This window comes from Ochotona curzoniae, unplaced genomic scaffold, assembly GCF_017591425.1.
Source record: "Ochotona curzoniae isolate NIBS_2020 unplaced genomic scaffold, NIBS_Ocur_1.0 patch433, whole genome shotgun sequence".
In the NCBI taxonomy this organism is placed as follows: Eukaryota; Metazoa; Chordata; class Mammalia; order Lagomorpha; family Ochotonidae; genus Ochotona; species Ochotona curzoniae.
The window spans coordinates 1,295,391-1,314,705 of record NW_024467010.1 but is presented as its reverse complement, the minus strand read 5'-3'; the positions used below and the strand labels follow the sequence as shown (position 1 = coordinate 1,314,705).

At 45.3% G+C, this 19,315-nt stretch overlaps 1 protein-coding gene across 2 annotated transcripts in view; it reads left to right on the top strand.

Moving 5' to 3' along the window:
* Positions 1 to 19,315, top strand: part of LOC121167857 (CREB-binding protein) — a 142,829-nt gene that overhangs the window by 87,403 nt on the left and 36,111 nt on the right. The window contains exons 4-14 of one of the 2 annotated variants that reach the window (XM_040997550.1): positions 64 to 304; positions 1,513 to 1,626; positions 7,819 to 8,061; positions 9,523 to 9,625; positions 10,086 to 10,232; positions 11,107 to 11,224; positions 11,696 to 11,867; positions 12,191 to 12,235; positions 15,529 to 15,653; positions 16,191 to 16,379; positions 18,033 to 18,449. In XM_040997550.1, coding sequence (XP_040853484.1) covers positions 64 to 304; positions 1,513 to 1,626; positions 7,819 to 8,061; positions 9,523 to 9,625; positions 10,086 to 10,232; positions 11,107 to 11,224; positions 11,696 to 11,867; positions 12,191 to 12,235; positions 15,529 to 15,653; positions 16,191 to 16,379; positions 18,033 to 18,449 — 1,914 coding nt within the window. The remainder of the gene's footprint in view (positions 1 to 63; positions 305 to 1,512; positions 1,627 to 7,818; positions 8,062 to 9,522; positions 9,626 to 10,085; positions 10,233 to 11,106; positions 11,225 to 11,695; positions 11,868 to 12,190; positions 12,236 to 15,528; positions 15,654 to 16,190; positions 16,380 to 18,032; positions 18,450 to 19,315) is intronic. The other variant, XM_040997551.1, reaches the window with a different exon arrangement.

Below are 19,315 nucleotides of genomic sequence, written 5' to 3'. Positions count from 1 at the left end.
GAGAAATAATTAACAGCATGAACTCCAAAAGCTTAATAAAACGTTTTTATTGTTTTATTTTAGTCTCCAATGCAAACATCAGTGGGAATTGTACCCACACAAGCAATTGCAACGGGCCCTACTGCAGATCCTGAAAAACGCAAGCTTATACAGCAGCAGCTGGTTCTACTGCTTCACGCTCACAAATGTCAAAGACGAGAACAAGCAAACGGGGAGGTGCGGGCCTGCTCTCTCCCTCATTGTCGAACCATGAAGAATGTCTTGAATCACATGACACATTGTCAGGCTGGGAAAGCCTGCCAAGGTAAGTGCTCTTTTCCCAACTGGTGGCAGAAGTTGGGATGGAATCTGCCTGTATTCATGGCCACTAGGTTCCTGCGGCCTGAGTGCCACCCCTTCTTTGGAGTGTTCTAGAAGGTGCTGCTGTCATGTTGCCCAGCCCTGATGGCCCAGTGCCCTAGGCAGCCCCATTGTTTTGCTGATGCTCTGCATCTGCGCTGCACAAGGCCAGGCCCTGAGGTTGTTCCTTCCCTCCGCTCCTTGCCATGGATGACATCGGTCACTTGTTGAGCACTGCCTTTGTTGTAAATGTCCAGGTCATGATTTTCTTGGGGGCAGCGGATATAGGGCACGCAGATGTGGGCACAGGTCCTTCCATCTGTCTGTCTTGCATCTGCGTATGGATTCACATTGCCGCGGGCACTTCCTTGCTCCTCTGCCTTGTTTCTTGAGGCTGCTCTGTTGACAGTGATGTAGTCCTAGGGGACAGGGAGAACTATGCACCAGATATCCCTGGGGAGGTGGTAAGTCAGGGACATTGATTGCCTTGTCCCCTCTCTCATGGCAGACACCTCAGTTCCACCAAAGCCAGTGTTTCCGCTTAGCACCTGTGCTTTTCATTTCATCTTTATCTTTCTCTCCTTCTCTTATTCTTGTGCTCATAACCTTGGGGAAAGTCTGTCTCTGGGCTTCCTCTCCCTCGTTGTGATGTCCGCGTTCCCAGGGTGACCTGAAGGTGTAGAAAGCAGAGTCTGAGTAGGTCAGGAGTGCTCAAAGAGAGGCTGGCTAACGCTGGGGGACCTCACCTGCGCCTGGGGTCCCTTTCCAGATCTCCACAAAGTTCTCGTTTGCTTCTCTATTTCTTCAGATATAATATTAAAATTGTTACAGAACAATGTTTCTTCTACCTTTGATTGCAGTTATTCAGTATTTCATGTTGATTAGTTTTTGTTTTGACTTGTGGGCCAAGCCTTAATCACCCATCATTCATAACATTGCTGCTGTGGAAAGATTTTTTGTTGTTGTTTTGGTTTTTGTTATTTTTGAATTTTCAATAATCAACTTACAAAATTCTTGAAAAACAGTCTGTTTGTAAGTTGAGGATCGCCTATACTGTGTTACAGTTACACTTGATATCATTTTCTTATGGAATCTGGCATTATAATTTAGGTGTAATTGAAAGTGTGAAGGTTTGGATAGAAAAATAACATCTCGTTGTTTTTCTGGTCATAGTTGCCCATTGTGCATCTTCACGACAAATCATCTCTCATTGGAAGAACTGCACACGACATGACTGTCCTGTTTGCCTCCCTTTGAAAAATGCCAGTGACAAGCGAAACCAACAAAGTAAGTGAGCACGGGGACAGAGAAGGCTGGAGACAGGTTAGGGAGTGGGCATGGGTTGCCAGCTATGGAGTTTGCAGGGTGAGGTCATGTGGACAGGGTGCTGAGGTGCAGCCAAGCTGAGAGGGAAGGAAAGGGGCCCCCACTCCTGCAGACATGCACTTGAAGCAGAGTCCCTTTATTCGGAAGCCAACATGATGTTCCTGACAGGGAGCTAGTGTGAAGCTTTGAGGGTTGTGCTGCTTAGTGGGGAATGTGTTGGGGGAGGAGGGGATAGAGAGGACACTTCTGGAATTGGAAGCCTCTCATATTAAGTAAGTTATGAAGGCTTGTTGAGTCAGGCTGGTCAGTGTAAAACCTTACAAGCTGAGTTGGTGAAGTGTTTCCATCCTATTTGGAGCTGTAGTTCTTAGACCTCCTTCTTTAATTATTTGGTCAGCTTCAATTTGGGCATCTCCATCCCAGGGCAGGCTGCTTCTGCTCATTCCCGTCTTCAGTTGTCTTCCAGTGTGTCTGTAAACCTTAGTGTGGTGGTTGTCATGCCGAAGCTCCACAGGCCGCCTGCAACTGTAGGCATTGCAGCAGTGAGGAGGGTGAACATCTCTTCCCATTTTGAAGTCCATTTCCTGTCATTTGCAAGGTGACACCGTGGTCTTTGATTGCTGAGAGCGGTTGCCACCCAGCCAGAGCCACTCGCTCCATGATATTCCTCCGTGGTGTCTTGGCAGCCTTTCACCTGTGTGTCTTAAGTGTCTGTTCCTCGTGCCTCTGGGTCATCATCCTCCACCCTGCTTCTGCCTGGAGAGCCTGTGCTGCTTTTTCTTCTGGTGACACAGGGAGAAGCCATGAGAGAGAGGTCTTGGTTTCTGAGAGTTCTCTGGGGCAGCACAGCACTGGTTGCAGCCGGCACTGTCCTCTTCCTGAGACCTGCCCACCCCAGGCTGCCCTACACAGGAGAGGTGCCCTCCTGCCTGCTGCCAAATCGGTTTCCTTGAAAACTCAGTTTCTCACTTCAGTTGACTACTCTTTGATCAGCCGAAATTAGAAATAAGGATGGTTTTCCTAAACATCTCTTACCTGAAGTGAAGCTCTAGAATCTTCTGGAAGCAGAGATTGGCAGCAGTGCTTCTAACGGAGTACTATTGTTTTTCTGTAAGTTATTGTGAATTTCAAGACTCATGTTGTAGTGGCTAAATGTTTTATGTTTTAGGACACATTTCAGCAATATGCACACATGCTAAAATAGTCATTGACAAGTTTGTGGTGATAATGCTAGCTGTCTCAATATGAGGTAGCTACTATTTCATTCTGAACATTTGAGTTGGAATTACAGCTTTTCTGGGATCTTTCATGTTTAGTATGTACCACCATGACTATTGCAGGCTTGAGATTTTTTTTCCTTAAAAGAAAAAGTAAAATGTGGGTTTTTTTTTTCTTTTTAGCATCCTTATGACTACATGTTGTGAAAATTGACTTAGTGCATGTTCTCTCAAGTGGTAAACCACAGTTTCTTTACTAGTCATAATAAAAGGTGTTACCAGGGTGGCTTTTGTAATATAAAATTGCAAGGAGGATTTGTATTAATTTTGCATGAGATAGTTTTTTGTAAAAGAAGAAACCTTTTTACATTTTCAATGCTTTTTTTTTTAACGTTTATTTTATTTTTATTGGAAAGGTGGCAGATTCATATCAAGAAAGAATACATACAGAAAGATCTTCTATCGACTAATTTACTCCCCAAGTGGCCACTGTGCCTGGAGCCAAACCAGTTCAAAGCCATGAGGCAAGATCTTCTTCCAGGTCTCCCACGCGGATGCAGGGTCCCAAGGCTTTGGGCTGTCCTCGACTGCTTTCCTAGGCCACAGGCAGGGAACATTTGGGACATGAACTGGTTGGGATCCCAGCACAAGAAGGCGAGGACTTTAGCCACTAGGCTGTCGTGCCAGGCCCCAAATTTTCAATGCTTCTTAAATTCAGTTTCAGCTTTGAATGATGTATACTTTAAAGTTGTGCAAATGAGAAAGTTGTGACATTCTTTCCATAAATTTTTTTGTTTATCTCGTCCTAAAGCAAATTGTACTGTGGTGTATGAACTCCGGCTTAGGGATTCAGAGAGGGAAATGTGTAGGCAGCTTCCCACAGCTAGGAACTGCGCGTGCAAGAGCAGGCACCTCCCTTAGCCTGAGATCAGGCCGGCAGTGCTGGTGGGGCATTGTTGCACCCCCTTAGACAGAAAGGTGGGGCTTGTGCAGCCTAATGAAGAAAGAACATTCTGGAGAGCAGAACAGTGTCAGCACAGTGCAGAGGACGAGTCTGACTGGATCCAGGGTCCTAAGGTAGCTGGAGGCGGACTGCAGCAGCCTGTGGGGACCCTTGTCCCCCTCTGGGATTGAGCAGCTGGATTGGGACTGTGTTTGGAGCTGCACATCCTGTAGACACTGAGCTCATCCCTTGCGCACTTGCTGGGTCGGCACCCTGCCACGCTCTCGGCTACAGTTCACGGCCATACTGAGAGAACTCAGAATTACCTGTGCTGCTAACCTGATACTGTTTTGTGAAATAAAATCCAGACCATCTTTTTGGCCTGTGTGGAGCTTGTGTTTGATTTTTTTTCTGAATTGTTTTCTAGAAATTAACTTGTAGTTCTTGTACTGTCCATCTATTATGGAGATAATTGGGGTGGAGTTGAATCTTTAGGACTTTTAAAAATACAAACCAAAGCCAGTCTTCATATTGGGCTTAAGTTCCAGTGCACAGCTGCATGGAGGACACTGGACCAAGCTCATTGTCCTGTAGGAGCTACTGTTGCCTGCTCAACTTTGATGAGCCTAACACGGGCCGTGCAGGCACTGCCAGGTTGCTGGTTAGAAATGTGAACATTTGGGCCCCATTCTAATCCTCAGTTTGGATGAATACCTTGGGTGACTCTTACACACGTTAAGATCTGATGTGTGCTGTACTGGGTGCCTTGAAAGGCAACTGTCTGTGCCAGGGTTGTGGAGAAGATTCTAGCAACCATGGGTTTTCCATTTCAGAATCACCCGAAGACCATCTAAGCACTGAAGCCCCAGCCCCAGTGCTGAGACCACGTGGGCAGTGGTTCACCAGCAGCTGCGCCAGTGCCATCATAACCCTGGCTTTCATGCTCAGCCTGGCTCTTGTTCTGTTTTTAGGCACTTCTGACCACTTAAACACCTTCCTTTGTTAAATTGAGCCAGAAATCCACCTTTTCAAAACTTATAGAGTAGCCTGATTGAATGCTCATTGCTTAGGTAATAGCCTGTGTGCCCCTGCGTAAACTCTAGAGCTTTCCACCAGGCTGAAGGCCTGGAGCAAATAGGGTACTTGTTTGTGCCTGTCTACCTGGTGGTGCCTAGTGCTGGATTTTTCCTTCCCTTTGGACAGCACAGTTCAGCCCCTTCTGAGGAAAGCTTCAGCAGAAGGGTTTGCGTGTTTTTTATCAGAGTTGTGTGCTCGGCTGTGCCTATGAGACCCTGTGGTAAGACCAAGAGGTCTGCAGGGCTGAGGACTGGCATGGCTGTTGGATCTGCTTCTTGATTGTCTCCCACTCTGTCAACTCTCTGAAATTTAATTTGTGTCAGTTTCCATTTTTTTTCCAAATTGAGTCTTATTTTATTGAGAAGGAGTAGGAAACGGAGATTTTTCTGGGGAGTCAGAACACTTGGGAGTCAGCAGCACTTACTGCATGGGGCCGGTCTCTGAGCATGTGGTCACTGCAAGAGGAAACCTGTGGCTGTTTCCTGAAGAACTGGGCCTTGTGTTTGATAGAGGGGGCGGGAAGGCAGGGGAGATTGGTGAAGCTCTTTGAAGGCCAGCACAGCATGCAGGAGCCAGGGGTCAGCTGATTGCCAGAACCCAAGGGAGCCCCTTGGGAGCACCTTGCACGGTGGAGTGTGCCGTCTTGAGAACTAGTGGTGCACAGAATGCTGGTTTAAACTCTGGAAAGCAAGAAGGACATAGATGAATGTGAATCAAGTGGCGAACTGGTAAATATAGACAACCTTGTTCTCAGGGCTGCCAGGAAGCTTAGGTCTTGCTGTCCTCGGTGCTAATTACTGCACGAGACACCACGGGCCCTGCCCTCTACGTGGCATTTCGCTCAACATACCTCCGGTGTTAGAACAAGATAAAGGAGTGATTTTTTTGTTTTTGTCCGATCATGCGTCCAAGCTGCAGTTGTGCATGTGCTGGTGATTATGGTTTAATCCCGCCCCCCCCCCTTACCTCCCACATCTGGGGGAGTACAGAGACGCTCACAGGAACGGAGCTGGTACTGTGCAGTCGGCAGTGGGGTGAGTGAGTCCAGGACAGGACACGCGGTGTGAGAGCAGCTCTGTGGGGCTTCGGAGCATGACGGGGAGACTGGCGGAGCACTCCCTGAGAGCGTCCTGAGGCTGCCAAGTGGAGTTGCTGATGGCTTGTGCATTGTGTCCCTCTCCTTGTGTCTGCCCTGCCCCTCAAGTTGGTGCCCCAGGTCCCTCACCTTTAAGTACATCTTGTCATTCCATCTAACAGCTCTGTGTAATGGGGCTGTGCCTAAGTGTCAGGGACCTTTCTTATTTGTGATTTATTTAACTTGTTTGAGGTACAAATGCTAACTTGTCTTCTATAGTTTTCTTTTGAATAAAAATACAGTCAGTTTTACATTTAGGAAGTAATTCCTGACCACACAGCAGCTTGGGGAGCACTAGCTTCCCTGAAATAGCCTTTGGCTGGGGCATGGCCTTGGCAGTGAAAGAGTGTTTTGGCTAAATGAATGGCATTGGAGAAGAGTGGCTGGGAGGAGTGTATGCGGGTAGGAAGATGTGGTTGAAGACGCTGACTGCCTAGACCACTTGTTCCTTTGAATTCCTCTCTGTCACTTTTCACCATGCCATCAAGTGCAGTCTGAATTCTTTCTTACACCTACAACATGTTGGTTTCAGAACTGTGATGGACACACAGTGAAGTTGTGAGCAGTGTGGCGGTGAGACACATTCCTTGTGGAGGTGTCGAATGTGGCTTCAGCCGCTCAGTTGTCACAATGTGTGCCTTTGGAACTGCTTCTCCTTTATAATAATGAGGTGCATGGTGTGTGTAATTGTGTCTAATGAGTGCTAATGAGTTTGAGATCTGAATATCCTTATTAGAAAAGTTAATAGTATGAAATGTGTAATTACCAGGACTTTTTTTTTCCTTTAACATATTTTGGTTTAATTAAGTTGCTCTGCTAAGTATTTGAATTGTTTATTGTAATTCCTCTGGTGGATGACTGACAGCAAGTGTTACTGTTAGACGTAGTGCTCTGAATTTGAAAGGCATTATGATAGCGTTTTACATATACATCAAAATTACATGTCATTGTATCACCTTAAACATTTCTCTAAAGTTCACAGAAATTTAAAAAGGGAAGAAATTATTAATAAAAAGTATATCATATAGCTTCAAGCTTTTACCATATAGTAGATGCTCACCAGTTGAGGGTATGGATTGATTGATTGTTGATGTTTGGGTAGACAAGTGGACAGATACTGTCAGGGAGTGGGTTAACCTTGACATGAGTGGTGAGATGCAAGTTCGGGCTCACCTCTCAGTTAATTTGGAGGCCTTTTGGAATCGCGTTCAACTTGCTGACCCTGGTGTTTCCTTTGCAGTGGGTCAGCCATTTCGATGGAGCCCCTGGCTGGCCTTCAGGCCGCTGACAGGCATAGGACATGGCAGCTGCTGACGGTCGCTGGGGCAGAGCCAGCTCCTTGTGTCAGTGATGCCAGAGTGATGCCTGGAGAAGTGATGCAAGTCTTGTTGCATCCTGAAATGTTAACTGAAATAGTTGGTCAGGTGATTCCTGAGTAGATTCCCAAAGCCAGAGTGCCCAGCATGGTGCTTTCCTGCAGGAGAGGCTGGCTGCACAGATGAGCTGCCCAACCCCCACAAAGAATCACTGCCTCCTGGAACTGATTTGTTTGAACTCTGTACACTTTACCCCATATTAGTTTTTACTAAGGTGTCTCTGCAGTTTTATGGTCTGTTATTTTCTAAGATGGAAGCATGAATTTTTTTTTAGCCTGGTATTGCTATTTATGATACAAATGTGTGAAGTTGATAAAATTTTGTTTTCTTCTCAGTCGCATTTAGATCTTTTGTAGGCTTCTTCCTTTCACTTACCCTCCTCCCTTTTTTTTCTGTCTGTTCTAGCCATCTTGGGATCTCCTGCTAGTGGAATTCAAAACACAATTGGCTCTGTTGGCACAGGGCAGCAGAATGCCACTTCTTTAAGTAACCCGAATCCCATAGACCCCAGCTCCATGCAGCGAGCCTATGCTGCTCTCGGACTCCCATACATGAACCAGCCTCAGACGCAACTGCAGCCGCAGGTTCCGGGCCAGCAGCCAGCACAGCCTCAGACCCACCAGCAGATGCGGACGCTCACCCCACTGGGTAGGTGCAACCCTCCAGACCCCTGGGATGCACATGCCGTAATGGCAGCTCTTGCTGGGACTCGGGACTGCTGACAGTTACTGTTGTATTTCAAAATCAGTACTTAGAATAAAAATTTTCTAGGAGAAAGCTAGGTAGGCTGATACAAGGAAGAAGCAACGTGTTTGGACATATGTTAAAAAAACAGAAAACAAACATTTTAAAAATCACCTGTCATGTGGCTCAAATTTCCAAGTGCACAAGTTGAGACTGAGGCTGCACTTCTGTGTGGGCCCTCAGCAGAACGTTGATGTGAATGGAACCCTGGAACTGACCAGGCCAACTTGGGCAAGTTCTCAATAGGAGCCCAAAGAAGTGATGTTTCAGTTGTCGCCTAGCATGTTGCTTGCCAGCCTGTAGTCATTTGCCTGCATAGCTCTTTTTTTTTCCCTGCTTATTATTTCCTTAATATTTTTCTTTAAATTGACATAGTTTATTCCTCTTTTTACTAATTTGTATTTGGAGACAAAGCTGCAACCTGCCGGTTTACTAACCAGAGGCTCTCAGCAGCCAGGACTGAGCTAAGTGGAACCCAGGAGCCTGGAGCTGCATCTGGGTCTCCCACAAAGGCTGTCAAGAGAGCCAGCCGTCTGAGTCATCATGTGCTGCCTCCCAGGGTGCTTGCTAACCAGAAACTGGAGTTGGAAGTAAAGCTGGATCTGAAATACGAACACTCTGCATTTGGGATATGTTTCCCACGCAGCCTCTTCACTGCTGTGCTAGACATCCACCTAATGTCCTGCTTGTAGTAACTGTACTACAGTAGTATCCATGAAGTTAAGGCTTGTGTTAGTGTGGTATTTTTTCCTAAAAGAGTATTTTACACTTAAAAATGACTCTTAAAAAATAGCTAATTATAATCATCTTATTTATTGCTTTTTGAAAAACAACCGAAATAACAAATATTGAAATTAAAGCTGGTCAGGAGATTGATTGGAATCCTGAAACCTGAATTCTGCTGTCACTCAACTCCCAGTGGTGGCATCATTTGCAACACTGCTGTCTGAATTTCAGCTTCTTCTTTACTTTAGTGTGAAGGTTATGGACAAATTGACTGACTGTAGTTTGTTCCTGAAATTTATTTTCTGATAGGTTGAAAGAAAAGCAAAGGCACCAGGCAGGGTAGCTTAGCTGTTTAGGATGTGCTGCTGATGAAACCGAATTAAAGTTGGAGCTAAAGTTGATGGTTTCCCCAGGGCCATACTAAGTCCTTGGTGAACCTCCATGGCTCAGGGTCTTCATACAGAGTCCAGTGGGATGGAGTGCGCTGCTGATAGTCACGTTACTGGCACAGCCCACTCAGAGTTACTGCCATTCGTGTAACCACTCTAACTCCTATGAGTACTTATGGGATGATTGTTTATGTTACCAAAACTTCTTGAAATTTAGGAATTAATTGAGCTTTTTTTTTTATCTTTAAAGGAAATAACCCCATGAACATTCCAGCAGGCGGAATGACAGCAGAACAGCAGCCACCAAACCTGATTTCAGAATCAGCTCTTCCTACTTCCCTTGGCGCCACCAAGTAAGACCCAGTTCCTGTCTGACAGACACAGAAGTGGGCTGCTAATCAAGTGAAACTGATTTTTTTTTTCTAAATGTGTGACAGAGAAAATAATTTCAATGGAGCTCGGTGGTGTGTGTGTACATGTGCTGTTTCCTTTCTCTTTTTGCAATAACACATTTTTAGCTTTCTTAGAGTTCCACCAGGTAAAGAGTTCAGCAAGAGCAGAGACCACTGTTGAGCAGGAATGTAGGCAAGGGCTAGAAAGAATAATCAGATCCCTAGACATCTATTTCATTTGTATACATGAATTGCACTTTAAATGTTTCTGTTTTTAAGCACAGTTCAGGTTTTATTGTATATAGATTAGTTATTCCTTTGAAACACAGAAGTTACATGTGACTGAAGAACCTTACTCAGATGGAATAAGGCTGAGCCACATCAGCAGGTGATTGACATGTCCTTGTTCCCCCACCCTTAGCCCCCTGATGAATGATGGCTCCAACTCTGGTAACATCGGGACTCTGAGCACGATGCCTGCGGCAGCACCTCCTTCCAGTACTGGGGTTCGAAAAGGCTGGCACGAGCATGTCACTCAGGACCTCCGGAGCCATCTAGTGCACAAGCTGTATGTTGTACACATTGCTTGCCTCTTGGGGCTGGTGGCAGTGGAATGGTTTTATACTTGTATCAGTATGTGATTTTTATTCTTCAATGGTCCATGGTCCCCTAGGTAACAGAATCCTAGATGTTCGTTAAGACAGTTGTAGCTGTGACAGAGCCCTGGACAGGGCAGGGACCCTAGATGCTGGCTCTTCCATGGGCCGGGGCATCAGAAAGAGGAGCCTTGGGTCTACTGCGCAGAAGGGCATGACCTGAAGCCCATGTCACTTGAGCAAGAGTACCCCAGTGCTGTCTAAGCTGTGCTTCTCAACTCTGATATTAGCTTTAGGACTTTGCTGTAGTTCTTGGCTTGATGTTGTTTTAGTGGAGACCGTTGAGAACAAGGCCATGTTGGGCCAGATGAGTGTCAGGGATGCAACAGCCCTGTCACATAGCTAGCACATTCAAAGTTAAAAGTTGACTTTCTCAAGCTAGCTACCATACTTGGAAGGTGAAGTTAATCAGCTAGGTTTCTATTGAGGTCATTATTTTGGTAATATAAAGTTTTTAAAAATCAGGGACTTTTCTCTATACATCTGACTTTCAAACAAATAATCTTTTTAAAACAAGAGATAAAGGGATGGGAGATCAGATATTTAAAATGTTGTTATTATTAAAGTAATCCAGCACAAATTTGCTTGTATGGTAGCAAAATCATGCAGATGAGTGTGTTGGGCAGGATTGCTCCTAGAGAGTCGGTGACTTTGTATGCATATTCTAGACAGGGGCTACATGGAGTTTCTCTCTGCACTGTTGTTCTTGTTCATGGATAATGACGCTTTTGTGCTTCTCACTTGACTGCATGGAAAGTAGGTTGATCCTGTGTGCTGTCCTTCCAGTGTCCAAGCCATCTTCCCGACACCTGACCCTGCAGCTCTCAAGGATCGCCGTATGGAGAACCTGGTCGCCTATGCTAAGAAAGTAGAAGGGGACATGTATGAGTCTGCTAACAGCAGGGTAGGCTGCATGCTATATATCCATCTTAATGCTAACCTTTACAACAGAGATGTGCCTGTGTGTGGTCAAGGGAGATGTCTCACCTGTAGGACACTCCAGGGAGACTACCCACATAAAACATGGACTTCTTGCACAGCTCCCACTGCAGTAGGCAATGGGTGGATGAAGCTGCCCTGCACCTGTGGGATATCTTTTTGGCAGTAGGTGTTCTTGATGATACTTGCATTGTTACCAGTGGCAGTGAGTATCCAAGTGGAGGCTCAGTTAGGAGATAAAGGGTGGTGTGAATTGAGTCCTGCAGTTCGATAAGTCCTCCAGAGTCACTAGGAACCAGTGTGGATTTGGGACTTGGTTTATCAGATGTGTTGGACATATTTAAAAAATTTACTAGTTTGTTAAACATACAAAGCTTTTCACTTATTATTTTTTCCCAGTTTTAACTGCTTCACATTGAATTTTATTGCTTTTTAGGATGAATACTATCACTTACTAGCAGAGAAAATCTACAAGATACAAAAGGAACTAGAGGAAAAGCGGAGATCCCGTTTACATAAACAGGGCATCTTGGGTAACCAGCCAGCCTTAGCAGCTTCAAGCGCTCAGCCCCCTGGGATTCCACCGACACAATCTGTGAGACCTCCAAGTAAGGGCTGTCTTCCTTTTTGCCATCCTAGCCTGTGTGATGGGTTTGTCTCTGTGTGTGAGAAGGTACATGTGTATTCTCCCAGCGCTTGCTCACACTGTTGAAATCGTGAGCTGGAGACAGAGGCTGGGACCACCTACCTTGGACTGCGTAGAATGAGGGATGAGGCTTTTCTTGTATGGGGAGCCCTTTAAGGGAGTCACTGACATTAGAATATGAGTTCCTTTGAATCTGTATTCTCCTTTATGTTTGTGGTTCTGTATAGGAAATCCAGTCACAAATCAAGGATTATTTTTGTTTTTTGTTTCTTCTTACTGTTACAGATGGGCCCCTGCCCCTGCCAGTGAATCGCATGCAGGTTTCCCAAGGTATTTATCTATGTTGCAAAGTATGTTTCAGTGTAACATTCAACACTGTTACACTGTTCACATTGCTTTCGCCTTCCCCTATATGCTTCTTTATGCTCTTGTTTGACTTGCTTCTTGCCAAGGAGTATAATTTAGTTCTATGGGTGGTGTGATTGTTGAATTGGGAGGTTGCCAGAATATAGGATAAGGTTTCCTGGGAAGTCAAGAGTAGTATTTGAACTGTGGGGCATTAACAGGTTAGGCTACCATCTGTGGTGCTGGCAGCCCATTTGGACACTGGTTTGGGTCCGAGCTGCTCAGCTTCTGATCTGGCTTTGTGCTAATGTACCTGGGAAAGCATTGGAAGATGGCCTGTATGGGAGACCTGGATGAAGCGCCTGGCACCTATTTTTGGCCTGGCCTTTCTTCTGACCATTGTGGCCATTTGGGAATTGAACCAGAGGATGGAAGATTCTGTCTCTCCCTCTCTCTAACTCTGACTTTCAAATAAATAAAAATAACATTTGTTTAAAAAAAAAAGTAGTAAGTGTGCTTTGGGGAGGCAGACATTTAATCAAGTGGTGGAAGACACCACGTTGAAGCACCTGAGTTTGATTAGATCCTTTGCTTTGGGCTCCAGCTTCCTGTTAATGTGAACCCTCAGAGGAAGCGGTACTAGTTCATCTGCAACTGCCTAGGAGACCAGAGTTTAGGTTCCAGGTTTGGCCCTGCCCAGCTGTCACCCTGGCCAATGTGACTGATTGCCCCTCAGATTAAACATAATCATATAAGGGAAATAGGATTTTTTTAATGAGTAAAGATAGATTCTTAGAAAGATTTCAGAAAAGAAGCACTCTAAACAAGTGAGGGAGGAAATATTTCTATTTCTTGGTGTGGGAAAGGAGCACATGGAACCAGTCCTGGTGTGGAATACCATTTCTGGGATGTTATTAGAATTATAGACAATGCTAAGATGATCACATGCTCATGCAGTGTTAGGGAAGAACATCCCAGAATTCTGTGTAGGATTCTGTTAAGTTCCCATACTGTTCCTAAGATGAATTTAAACTAAAATCTGTGGAGAGCAAATTGTACAGAATTGTTGTTGAAAGTTAGAACTAGAAATGGTCTGGAGATACTTCACTGGTCCTGGACACTTTCTAAGTGCTTAAGTGCTTAGGATGTTTTTTACTATGTTTATTTTTAAAGATTAATTTTTATTATTTTTCTTAAGATTTATATATCTTTATTAGTAAGGCAGATATACAGAGAGAATGATCATCTGTCCACTGATTCACTCCCCAAGTGGCTGCAAGAGCCACAGCTGGGCCGATCTGAAGCCGGGAGCTTCATCCAGGCCTCCCACGTGGGTACAGGGTCCTAAGAATTTGGGCGGTCCTTGACTGATGGGAAGTAGAGCAGCCGGGATATTAAACGGCACCCATATAGGATCTCAGCACGTGTAATGCGAGTACTTTAGCCACTAGGACACACCTTAGCAGGTTGCTTAGCAGGCCCTATTTTTATTCAAAAGACAGATTTTACAGGAAGAGAAGGAGAGCTAGAGAGGTCTTCATCAGCTGGTTCACTCCCCAAATGGCCCCAAAGTTCAAAGCTGATACAGTTCAAAGCCAAGAGCCAGGAGCCTCTTCCAGGTCTCCCACATGGGTACAGGGTCCCAAGGCTTTGGGACATCCTCAGCTGCTTTCCCAGGCCATGAGCAGGGAGCTGGATGGGAAGTGCAGCAACTGGGACACAAACTGGCACCTATATAAGATATCCACATTTGGACATGTGAAGGATTTAGCCAGTGAGCTGTCTCACCGTGCTCTCAAGATTTTTTTTTTTATTAGAGAGTTACAGAGAGAGAGCACTTTTTTATTTGCTTGCTCATTCTCCAAATGGCTGCAGCAGCTGAAGCTGAACCAATCCAAAGCTAGGAGCTTCTTTCATGTCTCCAAAGGAAGTGCTTGGGTCATTCTCCACTGCTCTCCCAGTGATAAGCAAGAAGCTGGAACTCATATTGGAATGCCAGTGCTGGAAGTAGATTAGGGTGCTGTGCCACCACACAAGCCCCAAAATGCTTACTAAGTTTATGTGAGTTTTTGAGTCTTTGCACAGCTATTTGGAATGAATGCAAACCTGTTAGGAGCTTGGAGGCCTGGGGTAATGGGAACCTGTTGCTTAGCAGTAGGGAATGAGTGCTCAGATGCTTGCCTTGCTCTTAAGAAACAAGGAGGGAAAGAAACACACAAACAAGGAATGCAGGCCCCACGCAGTAGTCTAGTGGCTAAAGTCCTCACTTTGCATGCCCCAGGGTCTCATGTGGGCACACATTTGTGTCCTCCGGTGACCCCACTTCCCATCCAGTTCCTTGCTTGTGCCCTGGGAAAGCAGTGGAGGACAGCCCAGGGCATCCATGTGGGAGACCTGGATCAATTTCCTGGCTCCTGGCTTTGGATTGGTTCAACTCAGCTCAGGCCATTGCAGCCACTTGGTGAATGAATTAGTGGAAGAAAGATCTTTCTGTTTCTCTTTCTCTCTAACTCTGACTTTCCAATAAAAATTTTAAAAAATCTTTTTTTTTTAAGGATTTATTTATTTTTATTGGAAAGTCAGATACACAGAGAGAAGGAGAAGCAGAGAGGAAGATCTTCCATCCAATGGTCCACTCCTCAAGTGACCACAATGGCCAGTGCCGTGCCAATCCAAAGCCAAGAGTCAGGAGCTTCTTCCAGGTCTCCCATGCGGGTGCAGGCTTTGGGCTGTCCTCCACTGCTTTCCCAGGCTACAAGCAGGGAGCTGGATGGATGTGGAGCTGCTGGGATTAGAACTGGCATCCATATGAGATCCTGGCACGTTCAAGGCAAGGACTTTATCCACTAGGCCATTACAACAGGCCCATAAAAACATCTTAAAAAAAAAAAAGAAGGAAAAAAAACAACGAAAGTGAGGAAAATGTGTTCTAGCAAATTGGTGGGGCTCTTGGACCATTCTTGCCAGCTCCACCTCACTGGAGCAAGGTGCTACCCTCCAGATTTTGCCTCAGCCTCTCCCCTTCATTTTACCTGACCTTGTGTCCTCATATCATGGTTGTGCACTAGCAGTTGGTGCACCCCTGACCATTCTCACCACCATCATGTGAATACCATCGTCCCTTTTTAACATCTTTGCTGATTAAGTGTGCAATTGCCTGTCTATTATAAAGGTTGCTTATGCGTTCCATCATGTTTTACTTAGCATTAACTTGCAAGTCGTAATTTTGTCTTCCTGTGTGTACTTTTCCTGATGAATGATTGTAGATACATTTCCAGGGATGAATTCATTTAACCCAATGTCCTTGGGGAATGTCCAGCTGCCACAAGCACCCATGGGACCACGGGCAGCATCTCCCATGAATCACTCGGTGCAGATGAACAGCATGGGCTCTGTCCCAGGGGTAAGTGCTCTTTCTGCAGCCCTGGCTCAAACAGGCTGGGACAGGGCATGTAGCTCTTGTTCTGGGTCCTTCCAGCACCTGCTGCTTCCAGTTGGACTTGGTTGCATTTCCTCCATCTCTCAGTTTTTCATCTTTGTTACTACAGTGAGACTCTCTTGGCTGTTACCTTTGTTGGAATAGCAAATTCACAAGAATTCATGGCTTTGTTAGCCAGTTCTGAGAATGGAGCAGCAGGGTTAGATGTGTGGCCCAAAGGGAGTTGTCAACTCCTCCTCTAAGGCTGCTTGCTAAACACTTGGAGAACAGATGGAAGCCTTATCTGAACAGTCCTTGATGGCTTCCTGTAGGCTGCTGTTGGGAGATTCCTGGGAAGACCTGTAATGGGCCCAGGAGCTTGGTGGTTCTCAGGCCAGAGGCAGTGCGGGGAGGGAGAGTCAGCGGCCTCGGCTTTGAGCTGTGAGTTTGTGATGTGTCCCGTTTCTCTAGACTCTTGCCCTCAGCCTCATTGTGGCTCTCACGGTGCTCGTTGTCTCGTAGATGGCTATTTCTCCTTCTCGAATGCCTCAGCCTCCGAACATGTTGGGTACACATGCCAACAACATGATGGCTCAGACGCCCACACAGAACCAGTTCCTGCCACAGAATCAGTTCCCATCATCCAGTGGGACGATGAGTGTGAACAGTGTGAGCATGGGGCAGCCAACAGGCCAGACAGGTGTGACACAGGTATGCTGCTGCTGACTGGCCAACTTCCTGGGCCCTGGGCCTGTTGTACTGCATGGAAATTGAAACTGTTGAATATTTGTTTCATTCTCTTATGTCAGCATCTCTGATCTGTCATTCTTGGCCACGACTCCTCTTTGAAGTATACCCTTTCTGGGTGTACTTAATGGAGAAGTAATATGGATTTTAATTTTTTTCTTTGTTTCCTTTATTTTGATCTTTGAGTTTTTCATTAGTTGTTTTTGTTTGTGTATTTTGGGTTAACATGATCCTAAGAGAATAGGAATTTTAAAAAGGGAATGAGAAGGGTCCCAGGAATTCACTCTAACAGATTTAGTGTCCTTCAGTTGCCCAGGTGACCAGCCATCAGAATCATTGAAATTACATTCTTTTTCCTAGAAGTTTTTTTAATCAATCCAAAGCTGAAAACTATTTGCTGTTCATTTTATTGCTTTTGCTTTTATTTACTGCATTTGCTTTTATTTTGTTAAAACTGACTAAATCTTCATAAGAAGATAAAATTTATGTTTTTATTTTATAACAAAGTGATAACAAATAATCATATACATTATACTTTTTAAATAATCTTAATTTTACATAATGTTTCATTGCTCTCAAACAAGGGTCGGCATACCTTTACTGTAAAATATTGAATACTTCCAGCTTTGTGAGCACAGAGCTTTACCCTTAATTACTCAACCCTATTGTTATATTGGAAACAGTCATAGACCACGTGGAAGTGAATGGATAGGGCTGTGTTTCCAGGAAGCTTTTATTTACAGGAACAAGAGCTAGTACTTGTGGCCAGTGAGCCATAGTTTTACCAACTTCTGCTTGCAACAGTCTCATACAGAATATCTTTTTAAAATTTGCAGATATTGCTGCACTGTCTCCTCTTTTTGGGAAGCACTATACTGAAACACTTCAGTGTACCAATAACTGTTTTTACAAAAGAGAAATGCCTTTTTTTGTGGTGCAGTCTGTGGGTAGAAATTTCAGCCTCTGAAACTGATAGAATATACATATATATAGATATACATGTTTTTGGGTTTTTTTTTGTTTTGTTTTGTTTTTTTGCCTTTATTACAAAGTCAGATATACTGAGAGGAGGAGAGACAGAGAGAAAGATCCTCCATCCAATGATTCACTCCCCAAGTGAGCGCAACGGCCGATGCCATGCCAATCTGAAGCAGGGAACCAGGAACTTCTTCCTGGTCTCCCACACGGGTGCCGGATCCCAAGGCTTTGGGCCGTCCCCAACTGCTTTCCCAGGTCACAAGCAGGGAGCTGAATGGGAAGTGGAGCTGCCAGGATTGGAACTGGCGCCAATATGGGATCCAGCACATTCAGGGCGAGGAGTTCAGCTGCTAGGCCATGCTGCCGGACCCGATATACATGTTTTGGAGGCAGGAGATTTGACAGTTATGAAATGAAAGTAGAAGAATTGTTAGTTTTAACTTTATTGCAAGTGCACATTATTTTTAGATGTAGCTTGATGAACTTATATGAATTGGACATTTTGTGAAACCAGCAAGACCACGTTATAAAATCATGATTAAGATTTTCATGCATTCAGTTTTTGAAGTCTGTTGTATTTTCAATCAAGGAAAGAATTTAAACATGCTATATGTGTGTGTATGTATTTGTATCTCTCAGGGGCAGGTGCCTGGTGCTGCTCTTCCTAATCCTCTGAACATGCTTGGGCCACAGAACAACCAGCTGTCGTGCCCACCAGTGACACAGTCACCACTGCATCCAACGCCACCTCCTGCTTCTGTGGCTGCTGGCCTGCCATCACTGCAGCACCCACCACCACCTGGGATGACACCTCCCCAACCAGCAGCTCCTGCTCAGCCATCGACTCCAGTGTCATCTTCTGGACAGACTCCTACTCCAACTCCTGGTTCAGTACCCAGTGCTGCCCAAACACAGAGCACTCCCACAGTGCAGGCAGCAGCCCAGGCCCAGGTGACCCCACAGCCTCAAACCCCAGTTCAGCCCTCGTCTGTGGCTACTCCTCAGTCCTCGCAGCAGCAGCCTACACCTGTGCACGCACAGCCTCCTGGGACACCGGTGAGCCTCCATGTGTCTGTCACCCTCAGACCAGGGGCTTAGATGTTCTGCCATGAGTTCAGTGTCTCACTAAAAGCATATGTTCCAAATAGAAAAGCAGTAAGCTGTCTTCTTTTCCCTCGACATTAGCTGCAAATGTTGTGTTGGGCAGTCTGTGAATTAGGATGCTATTCATCCCCTATAACTAAAAAGAGTTTACAAAAGTCAGTATTTATTAAGAGATTGCCCATAATTCGCATGTACAACATCTATACCTTCTGCAGGTGGGGCCAGTGGGGTGCCAGCCTCTGTCCTCCATTGGTGTCCTCAGAGCCCTCCGCGTTGTGTAGAGTGATCTGTGCCTCAGGCTGTTTCCATGGGAGCAACCTTTCCTTTTCACCTCAGAATGGCCATCCAGTTTTGTACCTCCTGGGATTCAGAACTGCTTCTTCAGCCATCATGGTGACTTGGCAGGCCTTTTGGTGGTCCTTCCAGCTAGAGAGCCTTCACTGGCCATGCCTGCAGGCTGAGTTCATCCCTGCTGCTGCCTTCTCCCACATTCACACTGAAATCTTAGAACCCATTTTCCCACCATTGGGACCTTCAGGCCTGCCTCCCGAAACAGCCAGCCTGAATAGCATGCCAATTCATTTTTCTCCATAGGGAAATGTACTTATTTATTCTTATTCTTTGTTATCTTTTATTAACTCAAAACTGCTGGGAGTTCTTTTTGTGGTATGTAGCCCTCTCCAGTGTACCTCGAGGTACCTGTTGTGGGCCTTGGTTATCTTCCCTGTGCACTTGGACACTTATAATACAGGAAGTTGTGGTCCTTTTTTTTTTTAAGTTGTTTGAGGTGAATTTTATTGAACAAATACATTTTGGCT